Genomic DNA, 27,251 nt, shown 5'->3' with positions numbered 1-27,251 from the left:
TGAGTATTATATTATATTGTTATCGTTTAGTTGGTATCACGTTGGTATACCTACTCCTCACCTAGTATAGTAGTTAGTATACAGTTAATAGCTAATATAAATTAATTTCAAAAACATTAAAGTTCAACCTTTGTTTTTGCCTTTATAGCAGTAGGTACATTTTTGAGTAGGCACAACTATTGGTGCCAAGTCGTTATATATTTGTTCAAAACATTGCTTGCTTAGCCGAAAAATGTTTATAAATTCTTCATCGTGAAGTAACACAAGTATAAAATTATCTCTATTCCTCCGTCTCTTCCGTATTAGCTTCCACTTTTTTCTCTCTGCTTCGGCACGCCCTAGCATTATAGCTCTTGTTGCCATAGTTTAAGTAAATACCTGCAAACAACATAGGCAATATTTTTCTAAGTAAGTGCTTTTTATACATAACACCCAAACCTAACCTCAGAAAACTACATAGTTATTATTAAAAAAAATATTCCCATACATTTATTGTGCGACTAAATATTGCCTGTGACTTCTTGAAAATACTATGGAAGTACTACTAAGTTACTCTTGGAATAACTATTTCATTTCCCGGGATAAATCGGCCTGCTGAGCTAAGTGTTGTTGCATTAAGCTCAGGCCTTTCTGCATCACTATTTGCAAATGTTGCTGATAATATGAAAAAAACGTGTAAAGTTGACGATTTCAGCTGAATTATTTCGCGATACACACTAATTATAAACAAATAAAAGTTTAAAATTTTTAAAGTATTTATGTATAAAACCTTTGCGGTCGCAATGGTACTGACAGACAGAAAATAAATCTATTCACTAGCAAATATAGTTTTATGAACACCACTTATCCAAGTGAGTGTAGAATGACTATTTTCTTCATTAAATGGAGACGGTCCATATTGGGAGGACTGTTGTACAGTATATGAGGCTGATAAAAACCTATCTTCGATCAACAATATCTCAATCTAGATTGACAAACTTAGCAACTTTGTCAATTGAAAACGAAATTGACTTGAGAAAAAAAGGGAGAAAAATAATCGACGTTTGATTGTGTACTCATCGTCGGATTCCGAGGGCCACGAGAGAGACGAAACTCTTTTCGGAAGTACATTACCGGAAGAATTCAAAGCCTCCAAGACCAACGAGAAACAAGGACTACAGGTCAAGAAAGGTCCCAATCCGAAAACTTCGACAGCGAGTTCTTCATCTGCAGCCGCTCGCCTCCGTCTCGGGAAACTGGTCAAACCAACCATGCAGCGTACAGACAGAAAGAGAGAGACTGCATAAGGCAGGGAGCCGCTGCTTCAGGAGTAAGGGAAATACGCATACAGTATATGACGGCGACGATGCAGTTCTGTAAGAAGTAGGTTGGGAGATGACACCATCAATAACATTTACTTCTTCTTCTCATTTTACACTAGGTTCCTAATGAATTTTTTACTTCTTAATTAGATTTAAAATGCCACCTCAGAAGATAACGCGTGTCGATGCTCACAAAATTGAAGAGACAGTGAATGAAGTAAGTGTTACAAAAAGGCATTCCTGTGAGATCGGCCGCGAAGATATCCGTACCCTTATATAAAGTGTTTGTTTGTTGGTTTGTCCTTCAATCACGTCGCAACGGTGCAACGGATTGACGTGATTTTTTGCATGGGTATAGATAAAGACCTGGAGAGTGACATAGGCTACTTTTTATCCCGGAAAATCAAAGAGTTCCCACGGGATTTTTAAAAAACTAATTCCACGCGGACGAAGTCGCGGGCGTCAACTAGTTTAATATAAGCAAATCACTTTTGCACAGATTGGTTGCAAAAGCTAAAGCTTCTGAATGTACTTCATTTGTTTATGAACCAAACATCGGCAATAAAAAGGTTTTCACGGTAGATCAAGAATGTTCTCTGGCAGATTACTTAAAGACCTCCACAAAGGAGAACGGCGTGGCGTGCACCAAGCGGTGGGCAGCCGGGCTGGCCGGGGTCCAAAAGACCAACCTATTGCCCGAGCCGTTCATGTCTGCTGTCTGGCAGGTTCTAGTGGACAAAAAGGCGGACTACTATCGGCGCGCACATGTAAGAGCCAGTCCACACGGCGCGTTGCGTCAGCGTTGCGTCGACGCAGCGCTACCACTGCGTTGTTTTACATACAAATAACCAAGGTGTTCACACGGCGCGCTGCGTCGTCGCAACGCACACATGACGGACAGCAGCCCCCGAGACGAAGCGGGAGGGGGTGTACTCGTGCGACGTCGGAGCGTCAGCGCTCAGTTGCTTGTGCGTTGACAGAGAGGATACACGGAAGCTCATTTCGTTTTACGTTTACGTTTTTGTATTTAGTTTTATTTGCAGGGTAATTAGTTTTATTTGCAGGGTAAAATGAATACCATTGAAGAAATTGACATAGATTACTTGATTACATTGATACAGGAAAGGGAAATTATATGGGACAAGTCAAACGTAGATTTTAAAAATAAAAATTTAAAAACAAAAGCCTGGGAAGACATATCAAAAGTTTTATTTCCTGATTACGAGAATTTCACAGCTGAACGAAAAAATAAAGTTGGTGAGTTCACAGTACAGATATTTATGTTTTTTTTATTTAAGAGGGCTTTCAAGATTTTCTTGCACCGCCAATTCCGCGATCAGTACAAAATTAATATCTCGACACTCTAAAATTTTAAAACTTAGGGAATTTAGATTAGCGTGAGTACTATTTTATTACTTAGCTCAAAACTAACCTAGACTACGCTGAGTAGGTATAAAATATTATTTTTTTACTGATCGCGGAATTGGCGGTGCAAGAAAATCTTGAAAACCCTCATAATACAATTATACCTTATTTAGCTGCCAAGGCAGAGTTCCTCTAGTCATAAAATAGGTCGCATATTGCTGTCTTATGACATTCGGTGCTGTCTGTTCTTCATGTACGGGTTGTATTGGGAGAAATTCATCAACACTTATAGCAAATTTATCTCTTTGTCTAAAACCATCTCGATCAGCGACAAAATTGTGTAATACACAACATGCTTTTATAATGTCAGTAGCGAAGTCATAGGACACGTCTATCGGTCTGTGAAAAATGCGCCATTTGTTAGCCATAATCCCAAAAGCGCATTCGACATATCTTCTGGCTCTGCTTAGACGGTAATTGAAAACCTTTTGTTGTAAGTCGAGATTTTGACCGCCATATGGACGCATAATATGTTTGCTCAGTCCAAAAGCTTCGTCACCCACAAATACATACGGGGTTGGTATATTGCTACCAGAGAGTGGCTGGGGTTGAGGTAGTGGTAAGTTGTTGTTAATCATTAGCTCGTACAGTTTAGAATTTTGTAATATGGTTGAATCGCATTCTTTTCCGTATGCACCGATGTCGACAAATACGAATTTGTAATTTGAATCCACAATAGCTAGCAACACAATCGAAAAAAAGGCTTTATAATTAAAAAAAAGTGAGCCACTATTTGCAGGATTACACACGCGGATATGTTTGCCGTCGATGGCACCAACACATTGAGGAAAATTTGCCTTTACATCAAAACCCCTCGCTATTGTTTGGAAACTTTCAGTTGTCAGTTCAGGGATGTTGTCTCGAAGAAGATTGGTCCATATAGCACGACAAACTCTTTGTATTATATATGCAATAGTAGATTTTCCCCGTTTGAATTTGAAATGTAAATCAGTTATTGAATTTCCACTTCCTAGGTATCTGAAAAGAAAATAATTATTATAATATGCATTTATGAGATAGATAGATACCCGAAAAAAAAATACTGACATATTCAGACATCGATAGCAAATAACTTTCTCTATGTAACCAATTAATTCTGGAATCGCGAAAAAAATAGCAGCTGTTGCATACATTTTGATTCAGTAGGTATTGCTTTTTGTATGTAACAGCTGTTATATTTTCACGATTCCAGAGTCGGTCACATAGTGTTTGTTAACGATATCTGAATATGTCATTAAATTTTATCGAGAAATTCACTATGTATAAATTATTAAATCATGTTTACTATTGGTTTTGCAGGTAATGATTTAATAAAAAAATGGAGAAGTGTAAAAGATAATTACTTCAGATATTCAAAAAAAATTAAAAGAAGCATCAAAATCGGGCTCGGGCGCTACGAAACTGAAGAAGTATCATTTATACAATCAACTCCTTTTTTTGAGAAAAGTGGAACAAAATGCCACCGAATCTAGCTTAGACTCGCCTAGAGAAATCAACAATGAATCTACGTCTACAAATGATGACATTACCACAGACAACACTCCGCGCTATGTTCCAGTCGCGCGCAAAAGGGCAATGCAAATGGATGAGTTTGAAAGAGAAGGACTAAAACTTCTCAAGGAGCCGGAAAATCGCCATATGTCCTTTTTCAGAGCTATATTGCCATCTATTCAAGAATTTTCCGACCGAGAAACTCTCCGTTTCCAAAGTAAAGTTATACAAATTATAGATGAAATGCGGTATGGACAAACATCATCATATGTGAGTGGCCCATCAACGTCTCACCAACCACCATATGGGTATCAAACAGCAAATTTTCAAAGTACATACATTTCTGATTTTAATAATTCAATTACATCTCCAGAAACATCTCAAGCAAGTGAAGAAACTGAATACGATTTTTCTAATTTGTAATTACTGGATGATATCTCTCTTAAATAATGTCTAAATTTAAAATTATGACAATTGCTGATTATTTGTGAGTTGATTACTCTCTTAAATAATGTCTAAATTTAAAATTATAACAATTGCTGATTATTTGTGAGTTGATTACTAATTAAACAAACCAAAAAAACTGTTATATTTTTATTACTTAAATATATTTATATAGTTACCTTAAAGTGATTCCCAGCATTTCTACTGGTTCCACTGGATTCCTCATATTAGTATAGTTTTTTCGTATGTGTGGTTCTAAGGACTTCAATAAACATTCGAAGCTGGATACACTCATTCTAAAAAAATTATAAAACTTCTTTTCGTCTAATAGCAACTCCCGATATTCTAAAAAAAAAAACTGTCCATCACGATTTCTTAATGAAATGAAAGGACTGATCCAGTACCGTCTTGTGATCTTGCGTCGATTTCGGCGGTGACGTAGTAATAGGAGCAATGCTAGACGTCTTTTCCGATCCATGATTTGCTATAGACTGACTGCGAATTTTTTTTCAAAATACTTGCCGCAACTGTGCGTCGCCGCTGCGCCGACGGAACGTTGACTGCGTCATAGTAACGCTGCAGCGCCCGTGTGGCCGGCTATGCGTCAAAATATTTGCGTTGCGACGACGCAACGCAACGCAACGCGCCGTGTGGACACGCTCTTAGGCTGGACGTGATGACCAGGTACCTTGCTCTCAGGGTGTCAACATCTACAGAACCCCCTCTCGTGAGGGCAGTTCTCAGCCAGCTAGAGCTGGTCTATACAAGCGCATACTTAAAATCCGTGAATCTAATGAGCTTATTCTCTACATCGGGCAGCCGCGCCCTTGAGATACCCAGTGTGACGCAAGAGGCTATGATGTTGGACGCTGCTCTCACGAAGGTGAAAGCCCTCGAGGGTCTGAACTATGAAACATGCAGGCTGCTAGACAACAACAAGTACCCCGAGCTCAATCACGCACACTATCCGAATTTGTACGCCGCGACACTGGAGTGGGCCAGAAGAGGGAAGAAGGTACAAAAGAATTACCAAGGCAGCAAGAGCCTTATAGATCAGGCTGTCCACTTAGACGTAGTTCGGAAGGTACTTAAGTTCACCACAGCGACGATGGGAACGGCTAGTCTTACCCCGGAGCAACAGGAGTGGCTGGCCTCTAGAGGCTATCGCATCCCAGACACCCCCTTGAGCGAACTCTTGAAGACTGGGACAAAGAGACGAGACAGAGAGTCACAGGAGTCCGACACATCCTCTGAATCAGAGACAGAGGATGACACAGATGGGAAACGCAAACGTCGCCGAAGACATTAGCTAGTATACAGCCAGGGTTGTACATCCTTCCTTAGAAAAAAAAAAAAATGTGCCATGGCTTGACAACTAAACAAGTGAGAGAACTAGCTTATCAATGTGCTGTTCATTTAAATATTACTGTATCATCTTCTTGGGAAGAAAATAATACAGCTAGTCTAAATTGGCTTAAGGGCTTTTTAAAAAGGCACGATTCGCTGAGTGTAAGAAAACCTGAGATTTACTTCACTAGCAAGAACTACATACATACATGTCAATATTTCTGAATTTTATAGGTGGGTGACGTTTTAAAAAACACCAACCCGACTGAAGGTGGTATTACTGAGGTAGACAAATACCTGGAAGAACCTTTGCTGACTAGATCCTCTAGTGGCTCTCTAAAAAAGATGCATACCCTAGAGGGCTCTACAAACTTTTTTTGCATCGTAGCCGCTTCTGTGCCCTCAAAGCGAATTTTTTCAAAAGCTGGCCAAGTCGTAGTTGCGCGACGCAATAGAATAAGGGGGAAAAAGGTGTCCCAAAATTTTATATAGCAGGCGCTGCAACAGGGGAGGCGCTGAAAAAAGATACCAGTGCACTTCTCGTGGGTTCTGGGCTCATGCTGAATGGATAGGACTCTGCGGACAATTATGTGTGCGTCATGTGTTGAACAGCATTGCCCACATGCTGATCACAATTGCCAACTGATGTTGGCAATGATGATCCAACTTAAAAAAAATTGTTTTATTAAACCAAAATTAATAAACCAAAGTAATGAAAGTTGATTTCAATTGATAGTTAGGAAATTAAAGTTTGTAATAAGAACAGACCAATAAATAGTTGATTAATACATTTGCTTTTATTCCATTCTTGCTTAGGTGATCCCCATTACCTACCCTATGTTATGTACAAAAATAAGACAGTAACTCCCCTTGAATTCCAGTGATTCCCCTTTCCGTTCCAACCTAGCATGAAGCTTGTGTCAAGACTAGCTAAAACAATGTTACAAAAATAAGAAAGTAACTATTGAGTTTATTATGGGTTTCTTCTCAGTAGAATATTCATTCCGAACCAGCAATAGATTACCTACAAACAGACAGACTTGAACCTTGACAAATTAGGTTTAAGTGAGTAGGTACTTATAGAATATCAGGCAGGGTTTTATAGACATGACTGATATTCTTCTTTCCGTTTCAACCTAGCATGAAGCTTGCGTCAATACTAGTTGTAACAATGTAACAAAAATAAGACTGTAACTGTTGAGTTTCTTGCTGGTTTCTTCTCAGTAGAATATGCATTTCCAACCAGTGATAGATTCACTACACACAGAGAGACTTGAATCTTGTACGAATTAGGTTTAAGTGAGTACTTAAAGAATATCAGGCAGGGTTTTATTGACATGACTGATATTCTTCTTTCCGTTCCAATTTAGCATGAAGCTTGCGTCAAAACTAGTTATAACAATGTTACAAAAATAAGACAGTAACTGTTAAGTTTCTTGCTGGTTTATTCTCAGTAGAATATGCATTCTGAACTAGCAATAGATTCACTACACACAGACAGACTTGAACCAAGACGAATTAGATTTAAGTGAGTACTTAAAGAATATCAGGCAGGGTTTTACAGACATGACTAATATTCTTCTTTCCGTTCCAACCTAGCAAGAAGCTTGTGTCAAGACTAGCTATATAACAATGTTACAAAAATAAGAAAGTAACTATTGAGTTTATTATGGGTTTCTTCTCAGTAGAATATGCATTCCGAACCGGCAATAGATTCACTACACACAGACAGACTTGAACTTTGATGAATTAGGTTTAAGTGAGTACTTAAAGAATATCAGGCAGGGTTTTATAGCCATGACTGATATTTTTCTTTCCGTACCAACCTAGCATGAAGCTTGTGTCAAGACTGGCTATATAAAAATGTTACAAAAATAAGACGGTTACTGTTAAGTTTCTTGCCAGTACAATATACATTCCGTACCATGAATATCAGGCAGATTTTTGTAAGTCTGCCTGATATTCCCCTTTCCTTTCCAACCAAGCATGACGCTTTTGATATTAATACAGCACATCCTACAAATGTTAGAACAGGCTAGATTGACACTTCAAAGACATCCTATGCCATCAATTTACCACAGCGGTTGATAAGAGCATTCCATGCGGGTCATGATTACACAGAAAAAACAAGATGAAAAATTCTTGCAGGAACTATTATTACGGACATCAGTTATAGATGTCAAAGAAAAATAATAGAAGGCTCCACTATAGAAAGGTTCACCACTATTTATTCACGAATATTATACTATATAGGTATAGCGGTAATATTCAGTATAAAGAGGTTCATTTGCACTTTACATATCTGTAATTTCAAGTTTCGGAGACACGTATTTATAGACATTTATACAATTTTAAAATGATTAACATTATAAACAGAAAACACGATTACTACATAGATTTCGTTAATATTCACTGGAAAGATATTAATTTGCACTGATCTTTACGTAATTTCTTAATTTCAAGACACGTAATCGCGTATTTTATACAGATTTATGTAAATAAAATGAAATTAATTAGGTCCCTAGCATTTTTAGAAACACAAAACCGCAAAGTATGAACTTCGAACACATATAAAGATTACCATAACATAAACCTATAATACTTTTTTTTTTAACTGGTTTTACGGCTCTGGGTTCTAATCTATAATAATCTTGCTGGGAACCAAAGACCAATAAAGTAAACTTAGCAAGATACTTTTTTTTTTAACTGGTTTTACGGCTCTGGGTTCTAATCTATAATAATCTTGCTGGGAACCAAAGACCAATAAAGTAAACTTAGCAAGATACTTTTTTTTTAACTGGTTTTACGGCTCTGGGTTCTAATCTATAATAATCTTGCTGGGAACCAAAGACCAATAAAGTAAACTTAGCAAGATACTTTTTTTTTAACTGGTTTTACGGCTCTGGGTTCTAATCTATAATAATCTTGCTGGGAACCAAAGACCAATAAAGTAAACTTAGCAAGATACTTTTTTTTTAACTGGTTTTACGGCTCTGGGTTCTAATCTATAATAATCTTGCTGGGAACCAAAGACCAATAAAGTAAACTTAGCAAGATACTTTTTATTCTAAATGGTTTTAAAGCGAGTCTTCTAGCGTAGCCCGTTTTAAAAAACTTAATGTTTGGTTAGGTTAGGTTAGAACAGTTAAGACAACGCACGAGCCGAGCGAGCGCAGCGAGCGTGCCGCGGCAGCGGCCGGCGAAGTGCCAGAACCGAATTGTAGGCGTTTCCCCCATCTCCTTTCCTCGCCATTTACAAGTGAGGGAAGGAGTGGGGGAGGGGTTATCTTTTCAACCCTTAAAAATTTACCCCTAGTGTTTTAGTGAAGCGCGAAGCGAGAAGAGCTACTTCTGGCGTAGCCCGTATTAAAAAACTTAATGATTGGTTAGGTTATGTTAGAACAGTTAAGACAACGCACGAGCCGAGCGAGCGCAGCGAGCGTGCCGCGGCAGCGGCCGGCGAAGTGCCAGAACCGAATTGTAGGCGTTTCCCCCCTCTCCTTTCCTCGCCATTTACAAGTGAGGGAAGGAGTGGGGGAGGGGGTTATCTTTTCAACCCTTAAAAATCTACCCCTAGTGTTTTAGTGAAGCGCGAAGCGAGAAGAGCTACTTCTGGCGTAGCCCGTATTAAAAAACTTAATGATTGGTTAGGTTATGTTAGAACAGTTAAGACAACGCACGAGCCGAGCGAGCGTGCCGCGGCAGCGGCCGGCGAAGTGCCAGAACCGAATTGTAGGCGTTTCCCCCCTCTCCCCGTCTTTCTATCTATTTGGGTAATTAGCGAGTTTTGAAGTAAGTATTTTATCCGGCTAGACGTAGGGAAGTATTTATATTGCCCGGTCCAAGCTAGGTATATCGAACTTTAATTTTTTTAATGTGTGACGTCATTATGTGGGCCGCTGAGTATTATTAATATGGGTCGGTCAAACAAGTTAATTTATCAATTTGACCGACGCTCTTAGATGCTCTTGGATTCAAAGTTCAAACCTAAAAGAGCGGTAATAAAATATGTAGGTAATTAATTTACATGGCAATTTTATATTTTTAGAGAGAGCTTAAGGAACTCGTATCCAGAGCCGTAAAAAAAAAAAAAAAGTATTCCCGCTATTTTATAAAAATCTTTCTGTGATCATTCTGTTTTCGCGCGTGATTTTGGAATGTTCCCATTGCTTTAATTTTCTTGTATTTATAATTTGATTTCTGCTTCTTTTGCTTAATTTGACCCCTGCTTTTTTCTTTTGATTGACCCCTGCATACTTATATTGGATTTTGATTTGGATTTGCTTGTGTTTGACCCCTGCTTGTTTTAATGGAATTTGCTATGAATGACCCTCAACCATCTACGAGTTCGGCGAGTACTTCGTCTGCTCATCAGGAAGATCACGGTTATGTAAAGCGACGAAGGTATACCCAAGAAAGTCTTTCGTGCTGGAATATCGCTAAACTTGTGCGGGAATTAGGCACAAAAAAACAGTGTGTCGCTTTCGCTGAAGCTCAGGGTCTCATACCAATATCAAAAATGTGCGTAAAACACCGGGTGCCTATGTCCAGGACAGCTAATTCTCATCTTGGCAGTTTTAAATGCTGCAAAAAGTTGTGCAGAAATAAATCACAGATATCAAGAGCGTCGGGGACCTGGTTTGAGAACGTTAAAATAAGCCTTGTACATGTTTTTTATTTGATGTATTGTTTCGCACATTTAAAGTCCTATGATGAAGTAATATGGGAAGACATTGCAAAAGAAAAGAAATGCTTGTCTCCCAACACAATCGCAGATTGGTACAACTACTGTCGGGAAACAATTATTTTAAGTCACCTAGGAAATGTACAAGAAAATAAAAGTAAAATTGGTGGACCTGGAAAAATTGTCCAGATTGACGAGTCTAAATTTGGAAAAAGGAAATACAACAAAGGTATATGTAATGCGTAAAAAATGACTCCACGCACCATTTTAACTTTATCTGTCAAGTTTCATGTCAAAAGTACGATTTAAGTCCTAACTTTAAAGGCGAATCGTATTTTTGACAAGACAGTTGACCCATAAAATGGCGCGTGAGGAGTCATTTTGTACGGACTATAAATGGAGATATCATGAGAGGAGAGATGGATTTACATTAATTTAGAGTTTGTTTTGTTTTAGGTCGCCGTGTTGAAGGGCATTGGGTTATTGGAATGATTGCAGATGGTAGTGAGGATTTAAGGTTGGAGGTGTGCCCAAATAATATAAGAAGTGCGGAAGTTCTCGTACCTCTTATTAAAAAACATGTGGCAGAAGGCTCAATTGTGCATACCGATTTTTGGAAAGCCTATGATTGTTTGGGTGAGCATGGTTACCTACATAAAAAGGTCAACCATAGCGACCCCGACAATCCATTTGTGGGCCCAGACGGTGTGCACACACAAAGGATTGAGTCACAGTGGAGAGTAGTGAAGACCTTTTTTTATAAAAAAAACATAAATAATCCGGCCAGTTTTACTGATTGCATAGTTGAATATATGTGGAGGCGTAGAGTCGAAAAAAATAAAAAAGATATATCCAATTTTAGTTTCATTTTTTCTTAAATTCATTATAGGCGCACACTTGATTACAATGGGATGTGGTCTAAGACGGGACGCGTTTGCCTAGAAGGTGTCTATTAATTCTTGTTTTAAACATGCACGAAACGTGGTCTAGTTAAACAATTTATTTTGCCATAAGTTTTTGTACATTAAATCTCTTGATAAACCTCTACGCGTTGTGACCTGTGTCCCCGCGCAAGTTTAATTTGTGAGGACATCTCATTATTAATTATAAATACTTCAAAAATATATTTTGCTACTTTGAATATATTTCGAGTTTTATTTGGTCACAAAAAAAGGGTTTCCGAGCTCTGAAATTAAAAAAAAAATTTACTTTACTGGTCTGTAGTCTGTACAGCAGCAGCAAAAGTATTATAGATTAGAACCCAGAGCCGTAAAATCAGTAAAAAAAAAAGTATTACAGGTGTTAACGGTGGTAACCTATGACAGTATCTATTGTATTTTGCGATTTTGTATTGTGTTTGTTTAGTTTATTCTAAAAATGCTAATTGTGATTAAAGTGATTAATTTTATTTAAAAAAATGATTTTAGAGCTCTGAAATTTTAACTATGTATGTAATAATTTTAAAAATGGATGGTATTGTACTCTATAGCAACCCCTAATAGAAAAAGAAAGATTCACGACGATACAGAAATTTTTCATTTCTGCTTTTTTACTTCAAACTTTTTCGAGAATTAATCATCATTTTAGGCACCCCTACAATATGAAATAGTAACATAATTAAAATAAGAGATATGAAGATAGGAAAAGTTTTCGACTGACAAATCAATTATTTACCGAATTGGTTGGACAGCAAATTGTCGGATTTCAAAACAGGTAGGTAAACTGCAACAAGCGACAAACAATATTGAGGCGGATTCAAGTTTGAACTCAAAATTCTCGAGTTATTATTTACCAACACAACTATACGATACGAGTTTCAGTCGACGAAGTATTCTTTAGCTTCAGTTCAGTCTTCATTTTCAAACCACGGAGTGCCGCGCCGGCCATCTTGTTTTGCAGAATTTGCTCATAACTCATTACTCAACACTTAACCCCAGTCCCCATTTTTCCAATTTCCAGGGGCCGGTCTGTTTGATTTCACTGATGGTGCCATCTCATTTAATCACAATGTTGTAAGTGGTTGTAATCGACGGAACCTTTTATCCAACAAAATTACAAATTATCCCGAGATGTTTTTTTTTTTCTTCTTCTGGCTTTACACAGATTAGCCAATGTCAGGTTTGTAATTTATTAAAGTTTTTTTATGGAAACTGTGGATAAAATCCCGAGATGTTTATTGCATAGAGATATAATTTTGGCACTTGAATTATTGAAGTCAAAGAGTATGTAAAAAGTATCTACTCTGTGTCTGGAGTATTATAATCATATTATAATCACTATATTATATTTACTCTATGATTATAATATTTATACGTAGAATATAGATAGAGTAATAAAGGTAGATGCAGGAACGTTTGCTTTCTCATTCGCACTAAAAAGAGAGCACAGATAAAGTTACTAATGTGATAAACAGAGACGCAGCTAACCTATTTTTTGTCCCTTATCGTGTAACCGATTTTTTTCAAGGAAAACAACTTTAGTTGCAAAACAAACTTTGAAAATTTGTGGCGTCATTGTATTTCTTATGAGTTATTTACTTGTATTCACATAATAACGTTTAATACAAATATTGTTGAGCGGTTTTATACAAATTGGGGCCGATTCTCTAGTACACAGTCTCTAAACTAAACTAAATTAACAGGTCTAAATCTAGTGCTTTCCTTTTCCGCAAGCAACATTATGAAAGGGATAGCAATTGATTTAGACGTGATATTTTAGTTTAGTTTAGAGATTGTGTACAATGGAATTAGCCACAATTGGCACCGATTCTAAGCACAACCTAATTTTAGAGTATTCGCACCCTCTTCTTACTAATGTAATATGAAAAGGACAGAAGCAGTTTGACAATTCTAAATTAAATTTTTAGATGGTAAAACCCGTGTTTTAGCACGCACTCGCGAACCTACTGTTTAAATTTGTATTGTGCACTAAAATTTAGAGTCTTTAAATGTGAAAGTCATGTTCCGTTCCTTTTTTAGCATTAGTAAAAAGAAAAGGATGCAGGTACTCTAAATTTAGTTTAGAGAGAGACTAGAGAATCGGGGCCACTGACTTCTAAACAATGTTAATTGTCGTGTTATTCATCGTTACGTCGTGCTATCGCTATCTCACACACAGGTTACACAGTACTTTAGTCTATATACATAGTATAGCCATTGACATAGGAGGTAATAATCCTTAACATCTACGAAGTACCTAGTACATAAAAATTCTTTGAGTATAGCAGAACAACTACCTACAGTTAAGTATATCGAAAAAAATTGTTCGCACACCAACCACCAGGAGCGCTGATTTCGTTGGTTTCGTAGGTAGTAGTTTCGTATTTTCTACCTATTTTCCGCGAATGATTACTCTATGTCTAATTTATTGTCTATTGTCTACGACGTATGGTGGTTGTTGGTCTGTGGTAATCCAAAGAGTATATTATCACTACTGTGGCAATCCAGTACCTATAGTAAATGTAGTCTGTGGTGGTAACTTTTATTTCTGGTCGGTGGTTAAAACGTAGTGATTATATACTCTTTGGTCGGTGTGGTGGTGGTAATTGAGGCTCGTGTAGTTGGGTCAAATTTCATCAAAAATTTAAATTATTCAAATGACGTTGTCGCAGCTGAATTAACACATAATTTGGGCGTCCCGAGCGCGTGTGAATAATTCATAAGTATATCTTACACTCTAGTGGTACTTTAGTGGTTTTTGTTAAGATGTCTTACAGAAATATTTTGAAAAATTTCTCACAGGCGAGAAGGGTATATTTGAGAAAGTATAATGGTATAGTTACTACTTTCGGCAATTACAGAAGCGTAATTCCTCTATCGACAACGAGGCTAGCTTTAAAAGACGAAAAGTAAGTTAAAAAACTCATAAAAACTTCCCATTCAGTTCCCCCTCTTCAGTAATACCAAATCGCTAAGTCCAGACGTAGTATAAGGTTCAATTTCAGTGCAGTTTACACAGTAATAGGTTAGCAGTGATAGATAATTCAGATATTTACTAAAATTACCAAACCAGAAATCAAACCCAGCAACCCCTTGTCAAAATAATAGCGGTTAATAAAATATTAGGTACCGAGTTGGATTCACAATCGTTCGGCAGGAGTTGGAGGGCAGGGAGGGGGGGGGGGGGGGGGGGGGGGGGGGGGGGGAAAGAGACGTTTTGCATCACATAAAGTCTCAAGTCAGAGTGCCTCAAAAAAAAGTCCAAGACTTGATTATATCTTGATTCTTGTGTACTGTTAATAGTTGACCTTCACACGCTCTTAAGATAGTGTGTTGATAAATACTGATATATAAAATATAAATGATATAATAATGTTCATTCAGATTTTATTTTTACTTATGTAACAAGTAAAAATATGTGGCGTGTGGAACTCCCTACAAGAGACCTATGTCCACCTGTGGATGTCTATCGGTTGATGATGATGATGAACAAGTAAAAATAATTTGCAATATTAGTATGTACTTGAACTTGCTTTTAACTGCAACCATTTTTAGGGTTCTGTACCTCAAATTTCAAGGAATTGCAAAAGGAAAAATGGAACCCTTATAGTATCACTTTGTTGTCTGTCTGTCTGTCAAGAAACCTACAGGGTACTTCCCGTTGACCTAGAATCATGAAATTTAGGCATGAAAATGCAGGTAGATAGGTTTTATAGTAGACGTTGGGGAAAAATCTTAAAACCCTGAGTTTGTGGTCAAGAACTAATAATTATTATTTTCAATTATTGAAATAAGATAACTATATCAAGTGGGGTATCATATGAAAGGGCTAAAGGTCTGTGCATTCTAAAACAGATTTTTATTTATTTTTATGCATAACAGTTTTTGATTTATCGTGCAAAATATCGGTGTGCAAGTCTGACTCGCACTTGGCTGGTTATTTTTCTCTTGGTTTCCCAAAGTTTTACCACCTACTAAACAGTAAGGTTAACTCTAATAACTTAGTTTTTTTTAATTACCAGAGTCAAAATAGTATTCAAACTGTATGATGGGCGACGGTTGGAAACAGAAGGCAAAGTTGGCGACTCGCTTCTGGACGTGGTCGTCAACAACGACCTTGACATAGATGGCTACGGCGCGTGTGAGGGCACCGTTACCTGCTCCACCTGCCACGTCGTACTCAAGCAGGAAGACTATGACAGGTATAGTCATGAATATGGGTTATTCCCGTTGAGTCACACCCCCGTGTGTAACACTGTGACACAAGGTACCCAAAATTTCAAAACATTCCCGTTGAGTAACACTGTTACACAACGGGAATGTTTTGAACTTGTTGGCACCTTGTGTCACACCTACATAAATACATATTATTGCGCGTGTATCAAGTATTAACTGATTGTGCACTTTTCCGGGATGTTATTTATTTATAAATCCAAGATGGCGGACATGATTTTTTTTTCAAAAAATTGACATGGGTGTCGTTTTCAGGGTTTTCGAGGGTGCTGAATTTGATGATGACATTTATTCTGAAATCCAAGATGGCGGACATGTTTTTTTTCAAAAAATTGACATGGGTGTCGTTTTCAGGGTTTTCGAGGGTGCTGAATTTGATGATGACATTTATTCTGAAATCCAAGATGGCGGACATGAATTTTTTTTCAAAAAATTGACATGGGTGTCGTTTTCAGGGTTTTCGAGGGTGCTGAATTTGATGATGACATTTATTCTGAAATCCAAGATGGCGGACATGATTTTTTTTTTCAAAAAATTGACATGGGTGTCGTTTTCAGGGTTTTCGAGGGTGCTGAATTTGATGATGACATTTATTCTGAAATCCAAGATGGCGGACATGATTTTTTTTTTCAAAAAATTGACATGGGTGTCGTTTCAGGGTTTTCGAGGGTGCTGAATTTGATAATGACATTTATTCTGAAATCCAAGATGGCGGGCATGAATTTTTTTTCAAAAAATTGACATGGGTGTCGCTTTCAGGGTTTTCGAGGGTGCTGAATTTGATGATGACATTTATTCTGAAATCCAAGATGGCGGACTTGATTTTTTTTTTCAAAAAGTTGACATGGGTGTCGTTTTCAGGGTTTTCGAGGGTGCTGAATTTGATGATGACATTTATTCTGAAATCCAAGATGGCGGACATGATTTTTTTTTCAAAAAATTGACATGGGTGTCGTTTTCAGGGTTTTCGAGGGTGCTGAATTTGATGATGACATTTATTCTGAAATCCAAGATGGCGGACATGATTTTTTTTTCAAAAAATTGACATGGGTGTCGTTTTCAGGGTTTTCGAGGGTGCTGAATTTGATGATGACATTTATTCTGAAATCCAAGATGGCGGACATGATTTTATTTTTCAAAAAGTTGACATGGGTGTCGTTTTCAGGGTTTTCGAGGGTGCTGAATTTGATGATGACATTTATTCTGAAATCCAAGATGGCGGGCATGAATTTTTTTTCAAAAAATTGACATGGGTGTCGTTTTCAGGGTTTTCGAGGGTGCTGAATTTGATGATGACATTTATTCTGAAATCCAAGATGGCGGACATGATTTTTTTTTCAAAAAATTGACATGGGTGTCGTTTTCAGGGTTTTCGAGGGTGCTGAATTTGATGATGACATTTATTCTGAAATCCAAGATGGCGGACATGATTTTTTTTTTCAAAAATTGACATGGGTGTCGTTTTCAGGGTTTTCGAGGGTGCTGAATTTGATGATGACATTTATTCTGAAATCCAAGATGGCGGGCATGAATTTTTTTTCAAAAAATTGACATGGGTGTCGTTTTCAGGGTTTTCGAGGGTGCTGAATTTGATGATGACATTTATTCTGAAATCCAAGATGGGGGACATGATTTTTTTTTTCAAAAAGTTGACATGGGTGTCGTTTTCAGGGTTTTCGAGGGTGCTGAATTTGATGATGACATTTATTCTGAAATCCAAGATGGCGGGCATGAATTTTTTTTCAAAAAATTGACATGTGTGTCGTTTTCAGGGTTTTCGAGGGTGCTGAATTTGATGATGACATTTATTCTGAAATCCAAGATGGCGGACATGATTTTTTTTTTCAAAAAATTGACATGGGTGTCGTTTTCAGGGTTTTCGAGGGTGCTGAATTTGATGATGACATTTATTCTGTAATCCAAGATGGCGGACATGAATTTTTTTTCAAAAAATTGACATGGGTGTCGTTTTCAGGGTTTTCGAGGGTGCTGAATTTGATGATGACATTTATTCTGAAATCCAAGATGGCGGACATGATTTTTTTTTTCAAAAAATTGACATGGGTGTCGTTTTCAGGGTTTTCGAGGGTGCTGAATTTGATGATGACATTTATTCTGAAATCCAAGATGGCGGACATGATTTTTTTTTCAAAAAATTGACATGGGTGTCGTTTTCAGGGTTTTCGAGGGTGCTGAATTTGAAAATGACATTTATTCTGCAATCCAAGATGGCGGGCATGTTTTTTTTCAAAAAATTGACATGGGTGTCGCTTTCAGGGTTTTCGAGGGTGCTGAATTTGATGATGACATTTATTCTGAAATCCAAGATGGCGGACATGATTTTTTTTTCAAAAAGTTGACATGGGTGTCGTTTTCAGGGTTTTCGAGGGTGCTGAATTTGATGATGACATTTATTCTGAAATCCAAGATGGCGGACATGATTTTTTTTTTCAAAAAATTGACATGGGTGTCGTTTTCAGGGTTTTCGAGGGTGCTGAATTTGATGACATTTATTCTGAAATACAAGATGGCGGACATGATTTTTTTTCAAAAAAAATGACATGGAAATTATGATAATCGTCTTCAAAAATATAACGTAGCTCGTAGCTTTAGTTTTAAGTTTGCGTAATAATTATCACCACTATATCTTAGAAATCCAACATCTGACCATCAAAAAGAGTTATTTATTACCTATTTTGAATAAATCATTTGACTTTGTGTTTAACATTTGCATAACAGAACGCATTAAAAATGTTTTATTTTTGAACGCATCCATAATTATTTACATTCCTAGAGAAGTCCATGCTTTTTCTAAACTTTTAATCGATTTTATTTCATAATCGAAATAGATCCAATCGCATGTTAACCGTATAAACTGATGTTAAATATTAAACTAAGACAAGCTACTAACATAACCTGGTGTTACAAAACCCTGAAAACGACACCCATGTCAATTTTTTGAAAAAAAAAATCATGTCCGCCATCTTGGATTTCAGAATAAATGTCATCATCAAATTCAGCACCCTCGAAAACCCTGAAAACGACACCCATGTCAATTTTTTGAAAAAAAAAATCATGTCTGCCATCTTGGATTTCAGAATAAATGTCATCATCAAATTCAGCACCCTCGAAAACCCTGAAAACGACACCCATGTCAATTTTTTGAAAAAAAAAAAATCATGTCCGCCATCTTGGATTTCAGAATAAATGTCATCATCAAATTCAGCACCCTCGAAAACCCTGAAAACGATACCCATGTCAATTTTTTGAAAAAAAAATCATGTCCGCCATCTTGGGTTTCAGAATAAATGTCATCATCAAATTCAGCACCCTCGAAAACCCTGAAAACGACACCCATGTCAATTTTTTGAAAAAAAAAATCATGTCTGCCATCTTGGATTTCAGAATAAATGTCATCATCAAATTCAGCACCCTCGAAAACCCTGAAAACGACACCCATGTCAATTTTTTGAAAAAAAAAAATCATGTCCGCCATCTTGGATTTCAGAATAAATGTCATCATCAAATTCAGCACCCTCGAAAACCCTGAAAACGATACCCATGTCAATTTTTTGAAAAAAAAATCATGTCCGCCATCTTGGGTTTCAGAATAAATGTCATCATCAAATTCAGCACCCTCGAAAACCCTGAAAACCTCACCCATGTCAATTTTTTGAAAAAAAAAATTCATGTCCGCCATCTTGGATTACAGAATAAATGTCATCATCAAATTCAGCACCCTCGAAAACCCTGAAAACGACACCCATGTCAATTTTTTGAAAAAAAAAATCATGTCCGCCATCTTGGATTTCAGAATAAATGTCATCATCAAATTCAGCACCCTCGAAAACCCTGAAAACGACACCCATGTAAATTTTTTGTAAAAAAATTCATGTCCGCCATCTTGGATTTCAGAATAAATGTCATCATCAAATTCAGCACCCTCGAAAACCCTGAAAATGACACCCATGTCAATTTTTTGAAAAAAAAATCATGTCCGCCATCTTGGATTTCAGAATAAATGTCATCATCAAATTCAGCACCCTCGAAAACCCTGAAAACGACACCCATGTAAATTTTTTGAAAAAAACCATGTCCGCCATCTTGGATTTCAGAATAAATGTCATCATCAAATTCAGCACCCTCGAAAACCCTGAAAGCGACACCCATGTCAATTTTTTGAAAAAAAATTCATGCCCGCCATCTTGGATTTCAGAATAAATGTCATTATCAAATTCAGCACCCTCGAAAACCCTGAAAACGACACCCATGTCAATTTTTTGAAAAAAAAAAATCATGTCCGCCATCTTGGATTTCAGAATAAATGTCATCATCAAATTCAGCACCCTCGAAAACCCTGAAAACGACACCCATGTCAATTTTTTGAAAAAAAAAATCATGTCCGCCATCTTGGATTTCAGAATAAATGTCATCATCAAATTCAGCACCCTCGAAAACCCTGAAAACGACACCCATGTCAATTTTTTGTAAAAAAATTCATGTCCGCCATCTTGGATTTCAGAATAAATGTCATCATCAAATTCAGCACCCTCGAAAACCCTGAAAACGACACCCATGTCAATTTTTTGAAAAAAAAAATCATGTCCGCCATCTTGGATTTCAGAATAAATGTCATCATCAAATTCAGCACCCTCGAAAACCCTGAAAACGACACCCATATCAATTTTTTGAAAAAAATCATGTCCGCCATCTTGGATTTCAGAATAAATGTCATCATCAAATTCAGCACCCTCGAAAACCCTAAAAAGGACACCCATGTCAATTTTTTGAAAAAAAATTCATGTCCGCCATCTTGGATTTCAGAATAAATGTCATCATCAAATTCAGCACCCTCGAAAACCCTGAAAACGACACCCATGTCAACTTTTTGAAAAAAAAAAATCATGTCCGCCATCTTGGATTTCAGAATAAATGTCATCATCAAATTCAGCACCCTCGAAAACCCTGAACACGACACCCATGTCAACTTTTTGAAAAAAAAAAAACATGTCCGCCATCTTGGATTTCAGAATAAATGTCATCATCAAATTCAGCACCCTCGAAAACCCTGAAAACGACACCCATGTCAATTTTTTGAAAAAAAAATCATGTCCGCCATCTTGGATTTCAGAATAAATGTCATCATCAAATTCAGCACCCTCGAAAACCCTGAAAACGATACCCATGTCAATTTTTTGAAAAAAAAAAATCATGTCCGCCATCTTGGATTTCAGAATAAATGTCATCATCAAATTCAGCACCCTCGAAAACCCTGAAAACGGCACCCATGTCAATTTTTTGAAAAAAAATTCATGTCCGCCATCATGGATTTCAGAATAAATGTCATCATCAAATTGAGCACCCTCGAAAACCCTGAAAACGACACCCATGTCAACTTTTTGAAAAAAAAAATCATGTCCGCCATCTTGGATTTCAGAATAAATGTCATCATCCAATTCAGCACCCTCGAAAACCCTGAAAACGACACCCATGTCAACTTTTTGAAAAAAAAAACATGTCCGCCATCTTGGATTTCAGAATAAATGTCATCATCAAATTCAGCACCCTCGAAAACCCTGAAAACGACACCCATGTCAATTTTTTGAAAAAAAATTCATGTCCGCCATCTTGGATTTCAGAATAAATGTCATCATCAAATTCAGCACCCTCGAAAACCCTGAAAACGATACCCATGTCAATTTTTTGAAAAAAAAAAAATCATGTCCGCCATCTTGGATTTCAGAATAAATGTCATCATCAAATTCAGCACCCTCGAAAACCCTGAAAACGACACCCATGTCAACTTTTTGAAAAAAAAAAAACATGTCCGCCATCTTGGATTTCAGAATAAATGTCATCATCAAATTCAGCACCCTCGAAAACCCTGAAAACGACACCCATATCAATTTTTTGAAAAAAAAATCATGTCCGCCATCTTGGATTTCAGAATAAATGTCATCATCAAATTCAGCACCCTCGAAAACCCTGAAAACGATACCCATGTCAATTTTTTGAAAAAAAAAATCATGTCCGCCATCTTGGATTTCAGAATAAATGTCATCATCAATTCAGCACCCTCGAAAACCCTGAAAACGACACCCATGTCAATTTTTTGAAAAAAAATTCATGTCCGCCATCTTGGATTACAGAATAAATGTCATCATCAAATTCAGCACCCTCGAAAACCCTGAAAACGACACCCATGTCAATTTTTTGTAAAAAAAATCATGTCCGCCATCTTGGATTTCAGAATAAATGTTATCATCAAATTCAGCACCCTCGAAAACCCTGAAAACGACACCCATGTCAATTTTTTGAAAAAAAAATCATGTCCGCCATCTTGGATTTCAGAATAAATGTCATCATCAAATTCAGCACCCTCGAAAACCCTGAAAACGACACCCATGTAAATTTTTGAAAAAAATCATGTCCGCCATCTTGGATTTCAGAATAAATGTCATCATCAAATTCAGCACCCTCGAAAACCCTGAAAACGACACCCATGTCAATTTTTGAAAAAAAAATCATGTCCGCCATCTTGGATTTCAGAATAAATGTCATCATCAAATTCAGCACCCTCGAAAACCCTGAAAACGACACCCATGTCAATTTTTTGAAAAAAAAAACATGTCCGCCATCTTGGATTTCAGAATAAATGTTATCATCAAATTCAGCACCCTCGAAAACCCTGAAAACGACACCCATGTCAATTTTTTGAAAAAAAAATCATGTCCGCCATCTTGGATTTCAGAATAAATGTCATCATCAAATTCAGCACCCTCGAAAACCCTGAAAACGACACCCATGTAAATTTTTTGAAAAAAATCATGTCCGCCATCTTGGATTTCAGAATAAATGTCATCATCAAATTCAGCACCCTCGAAAACCCTGAAAACGACACCCATGTAAATTTTTTGAAAAGAAAAACATGTCCGCCATCTTGGATTTCAGAATAAATGTCATCATCAAATTCAGCACCCTCGAAAACCCTGAAAACGACACCCATGTCAATTTTTTGAAAAAAAAATCATGTCCGCCATCTTGGATTTATAAATAAATAACATCCCGGAAAAGTGCACAATCAGTTAATACTTGATACACGCGCAATAATATGTATTTATGTAGGTGTGACACAAGGTGCCAACAAGTTCAAAAAAATTCCCGTTGTGTAACAGTGTTACTCAACGGGAATGTTTTGAAATTTTTGGTACCTTGTGTCACAGTGTTACACACGGGGTTGTGACTCAACGGGAATAACCCATGAATATGAATAAAATATGTAATAATGAAATAAAATAAAGCGAACATAACAATAGTCATTTTTAATCTGTTAAAAACAGGGAAAGAAAATTGTACTGAATTTCATTCATCCTCTAGGGGGAGAATGTGATTTAAATTTGGAATACTTACCGAAATTTATACTGAACTACATCTGTGTTTACACCATTGAGATTTTATATAAAGCATTACACATCTTCATTCTTCATCTAAAAAAAAAAAAAATCTTTTTGAAAAAGGAATACGCATTTATTATGCAGTTATGATTATTATTAAATAAAATTACGAAAACCGACGAGGCCGTATGAGCTTGATGCCTTTGCTTTTCCGACAAACAAAATATTAGTCTAGGAATTTGCCACGTTTTTGTTTTCTTCAAATACATAAACGTTAAGTTTATTTTAATTTCAACTGTCATACCCCTTCCAGCTTAGCCCGCTATCATCTTAGACTGCATCATCACTTACCACCAGGTGAGATTGCAGTCAAGGGCTAACTTGTATCTGAATAAAAAAATAAAAAAAAAATTTTTTATAAATAAGTTATAGTTCTAAAAATACGTTTAATAAATGCTTATCTCATATTATTATTGTGTTAATTTTTTCGCAAATGGTACGAAAAGTAGAGTATTTTCCTCAGTGATAAAGCTGTCTTAGTTTTGGGTGAACTTAAATCGTCACCCGCGACAGAAGACACTGCTTTATCCCCTTGGTTAATAATCTACTATTATTCTCAGTTCTACTTATACATACAGGGTATAACCAGAACGCTAGCAAAAACAAAGACAGGTGGTAGTACTGATAATCTATATATATAAAAGGAAAAGGTGACTGACTGACTGACTGACTGACTGACTGATCTATCAACGCACAGCTCAAACTACTGGACGGATCACGCTGAAATTCGGCATGCAGATAGCTATTATGACGTAGACATCCGCTAAGAAAGGATTATTAAAAATTCAACCCGTATGGGGGTAAAATAGGGGTTTGAAATTTGTGTAGTCCACGCGGACGAAGTCGCGAGCATAAGCTTAAGCTAGTTACTGATATGATACAATAAAAAAAAACGTGAAAAAATATATAAAAAATCCTATATTTCATAAATGTTCACGATATATTGCAAATAAAACATCTGACTGAAGCTAGAGGTCAACGAACGTTGTGTAAGTAGACCACTCTTTCCTTTTAAGGTATGTAACCCTAAAAAGAAGATGACTACGAAAAAGCTAATGTTTTTATTTTTCAGATTACCTGAAGAGGCTGGGGACGAAGAGAGAGACATGTTGGACTTGGCGTACGGCCTGACAGACACCTCACGCTTGGGATGTCAGATCACACTAACCAAAGACATGGATGGCCTCGAGGTGATGGTACCAGAGAGTGTGAACGATGCGAGGAGTTGATGTTCTAGGTACAATTTAGTCTTTGATTTAGGTCCAATTGCATGCCGTTGTCCCCGTTAAACAGAAACGACAACGGGGACAACGGTATAAGTTTTTAATAATTTTATTCAAATCCCGATGTCCCCGTTAAACAGAAACGACAACGGGGACAACGGGATAAGTTTTTAATAATTTTATTCAAATCCCGATGTCCCCGTTAACGGGGATACGGCTAACCTGGACAATGGGACTACATGCAGGTCGTTAAAGTTACGTTTAGTGCATACATTTTGAAAAGAAAACCGGCCGAGTGCGAGTCAGACTCGCGCACCGAGGATTCCGTACCACAGTTTTTCAATAAATCAAAAACTATTATGCATAAAAATAAATAAAAATCTGTTTTAGAATTTGCAAGTAAAAACCTTTCATATGATACCCCTTTTGGTATAGTTAATAGTTATCTTACTTTGAAAATTGAAAATACTAATTATTTGTTCATAAACACATTTTAATATTTTTTTTAATGATGTAACCGCAATTTCATGGTTTTCGGATTTATTTATTTACTTGTGCCATAAGACCTGCCTACCAAATTTCATGATTCTAGGTCAACGGGAAGTACCATAGGGTACCATAGGTACGTCTGACAGACACAGATAAGAAAGTGATCCTATAAGTGTGCCTTTTTCCTTTTGAAGTACGGAACCCGGAAATACAGCCTGAATACACGTGAATACAGCCTGGAGCATCAGCTGTATTTACCATAGGCACCATGAAAGGCAAAACGAAAACAATATTTTTATGTACGCATTTCTGTCCTCGGCGAACAAGTCTCGTGTGTGCAAGCCATTAATCTGAATTTTTTGGTTGCTTCGTGTACAAGTTAGCCCTTGACTGCAATTTCACCTGGTGGTAAGTGACGATGCAGTCTAAGATAGTAGCAGGCTAACTTGGAAGTTAAGAACCTTTATCGTGATTATTATTAGTAGATCCTATATTATATGTGTATATTTTGTATATTTTCTACTGTATAAAAAAAGGTCCGCGATAGGTTGAGATGGCAAGCAGGGAGGAAACGCCCCGCACAGCCCCTGCGCTATACCGGTGCGGGCGACGTGCGTTTGTTCCCCCGCCTCATACCTCGACTGCCATCTCAACCTGTCGCGGACCTTTTTTTTTAATTATATGATAGGCTTGCGCTTTGCGACAATAATGCTTAAAAAGCGATGAGGTCTAGGACCTACGTTAGAGCGCGCTTGCCTAGAACCTAGAAGATGCATATTAACTCTTGCTTTGAAAGTATTTAGTACATAGTTTAAGACCAAGATTTTTTATTGAATATGTTACGTAATTGTATTATATTGAATTTATTACAATAAATTATTATATAAAAAAATTATAGGTACTTTTCATTTCAAAGGCTTTAAACATAAGGCGATATGTAATGTTTGCGACAAGTCGGCAATCGGGCTGTGAGGCGGGGGGGCGCCCCGCACACCCGCGTTCGCCCGCACAGAGTTAGCGCGGAGGGTGTGCGGGGTGTCCCTACCCCGGTTGCCATCTCAACCTGTCGCGTACTATATAGTCCCTAAAAAATAACACCTCACATGCCATTTTAACTCTATGGGTCAATTGTCATGCAATACTCTTTGTTTTCACCATGACATACTGGGAGGATGTCAAATTCATGGGGCGAATTATAAAGATAGGTTAAAGAATAGAATAAAACACAATTAAAATACTTGTATTTCTAATTATTTAATCATATTTCTATCTATCTTTACAAGTGCTATCTACTTTAAATAGTGAGCAACAAACTTGGTAATAACAATAAAAATGTTGGCGCGAAACTTTTGACGGAATCGCTGTTATTTGACAGCTGTCATTTGTGACAGTTAGTTCGTAATTGACGTAGATTGAGTAAAAAAGCTAGATGTAAGTACTGTGTAACCGCGTATGAGATAGCGATAGCACGACGTAACGATGAATAACACGACAATAGGCTAGTTGACACTTTTTTTAAGTAGGTCTTAAATGGTTAATATTTGTCCTATTAGATCAAAAAAATTAACACTATATTTTTTTGCGCCCTAAAAACCGTAAAACTTTAAATTTAAAATATATTTTTCTTAGACAGGTGAAAACACTGTCGGCCATGTTTGGCCGATAGATTATCTGTGCTCTGACGTCATGCATTTGTAAACAACAGTATTACCAGTATATATAATGTACTCTGTTAGTATAACCTCCCAAAGTTTAATAAACATGACTTCTATACTAGTTTACATGAAAAATATAGTAATTATCGTTATTGTATCATCCGAGAATGTAAAAACGCATCGATAAAGACCACATGAAAGTTGTGGATTAGAGTGCCCAGTGAAATAAATATACGTAACACGCGAAGACTTGCTTAAAGGGATCCTATATCACTAACGACTGCAACCCAAATTTATTTTTGCAAAGATCACTTTGTTGTAATTTTTACTTAATAACTTATTCAATTTATAAAGAGAAAACGATATTTTTTTACGTTTACTATGAGTTTTTAGAAATATATAAAAACTAGCTTATGCTCGTGACTTCGCCCGCGTGGACTTCATAAATTTCAAACCCCCATTTAACCCACTCAGGGGTGGAATTTCAAAAAATCCTTTCCTAGTGGATACCTTCTCTTTACCTACAAAGAACACACCCACTAAATTTCATGTATCTAGGACCAGCTG

At 37.0% G+C, this 27,251-nt stretch overlaps 2 protein-coding genes and 3 long non-coding RNA genes across 5 annotated transcripts; 2 read left to right on the top strand and 3 right to left on the bottom strand.

Moving 5' to 3' along the window:
- Nucleotides 1–2,486: 2,486 nt before the first annotated feature.
- LOC117994424 (uncharacterized) lies at nucleotides 2,487–4,982 on the bottom strand. Its single transcript, XR_011238231.1, has 2 exons — nucleotides 4,841–4,982; nucleotides 2,487–3,704 (listed from the first exon to the last, which is right to left on the bottom strand). It is a non-coding gene; the product is annotated as an uncharacterized lncRNA (long non-coding RNA).
- Nucleotides 4,983–7,214: 2,232 nt separating this feature from the next.
- On the bottom strand, nucleotides 7,215–8,200 carry LOC138404212 (uncharacterized). Its single transcript, XR_011238236.1, has 2 exons — nucleotides 7,990–8,200; nucleotides 7,215–7,834 (listed from the first exon to the last, which is right to left on the bottom strand). It is a non-coding gene; the product is annotated as an uncharacterized lncRNA (long non-coding RNA).
- A 352-nt stretch (nucleotides 8,201–8,552) lies between these two features.
- Nucleotides 8,553–9,396, bottom strand: LOC138404210 (uncharacterized). The gene is made up of 4 exons (XR_011238234.1): nucleotides 9,384–9,396; nucleotides 9,068–9,122; nucleotides 8,703–8,781; nucleotides 8,553–8,609 (listed from the first exon to the last, which is right to left on the bottom strand). It is a non-coding gene; the product is annotated as an uncharacterized lncRNA (long non-coding RNA).
- A 1,131-nt stretch (nucleotides 9,397–10,527) lies between these two features.
- On the top strand, nucleotides 10,528–11,593 carry LOC138404115 (uncharacterized). Its single transcript, XM_069507346.1, has 3 exons — nucleotides 10,528–10,921; nucleotides 11,149–11,432; nucleotides 11,582–11,593. The coding sequence occupies exons 1-3, from the start codon at nucleotides 10,528–10,530 to the stop codon at nucleotides 11,591–11,593; spliced, it is 690 nt and encodes a 229-aa protein (XP_069363447.1).
- Nucleotides 11,594–14,218: 2,625 nt separating this feature from the next.
- Fdx2 (Ferredoxin 2) lies at nucleotides 14,219–25,924 on the top strand. Its single transcript, XM_034982348.2, has 4 exons — nucleotides 14,219–14,539; nucleotides 15,653–15,832; nucleotides 24,390–24,554; nucleotides 25,224–25,924. The coding sequence occupies exons 1-3, from the start codon at nucleotides 14,397–14,399 to the stop codon at nucleotides 24,544–24,546; spliced, it is 480 nt and encodes a 159-aa protein (XP_034838239.1). The 5' UTR covers nucleotides 14,219–14,396; the 3' UTR covers nucleotides 24,547–24,554; nucleotides 25,224–25,924.
- The last annotated feature ends 1,327 nt before the right edge of the window (nucleotides 25,925–27,251 follow it).

Source organism: Maniola hyperantus, chromosome 26, assembly GCF_902806685.2.
Source record: "Maniola hyperantus chromosome 26, iAphHyp1.2, whole genome shotgun sequence".
NCBI lineage: Eukaryota > Metazoa > Arthropoda > Insecta > Lepidoptera > Nymphalidae > Maniola > Maniola hyperantus.
Note: the sequence above shows the minus strand (reverse complement) of the source record. Positions and strands in the feature narration are given on the sequence as shown.

Excerpts from the sequence above, each read along its gene's own strand:
- Fdx2 (XM_034982348.2), top strand. The coding sequence starts at position 14,397 with ATGTCTTACAGAAATATTTTGAAAAATTTCTCACAGGCGAGAAGGGTA. Across the intron at positions 14,540-15,652 it reads CTAGCTTTAAAAGACGAAAA|AGTCAAAATAGTATTCAAAC; the intron begins GTAAGTTAAAAA and ends TTTAATTACCAG. Across the intron at positions 15,833-24,389 it reads AAGCAGGAAGACTATGACAG|ATTACCTGAAGAGGCTGGGG; the intron begins GTATAGTCATGA and ends TTTATTTTTCAG.
- LOC138404115 (XM_069507346.1), top strand. The coding sequence starts at position 10,528 with ATGTGCGTAAAACACCGGGTGCCTATGTCCAGGACAGCTAATTCTCAT. Across the intron at positions 10,922-11,148 it reads AAAAAGGAAATACAACAAAG|GTCGCCGTGTTGAAGGGCAT; the intron begins GTATATGTAATG and ends GTTTTGTTTTAG.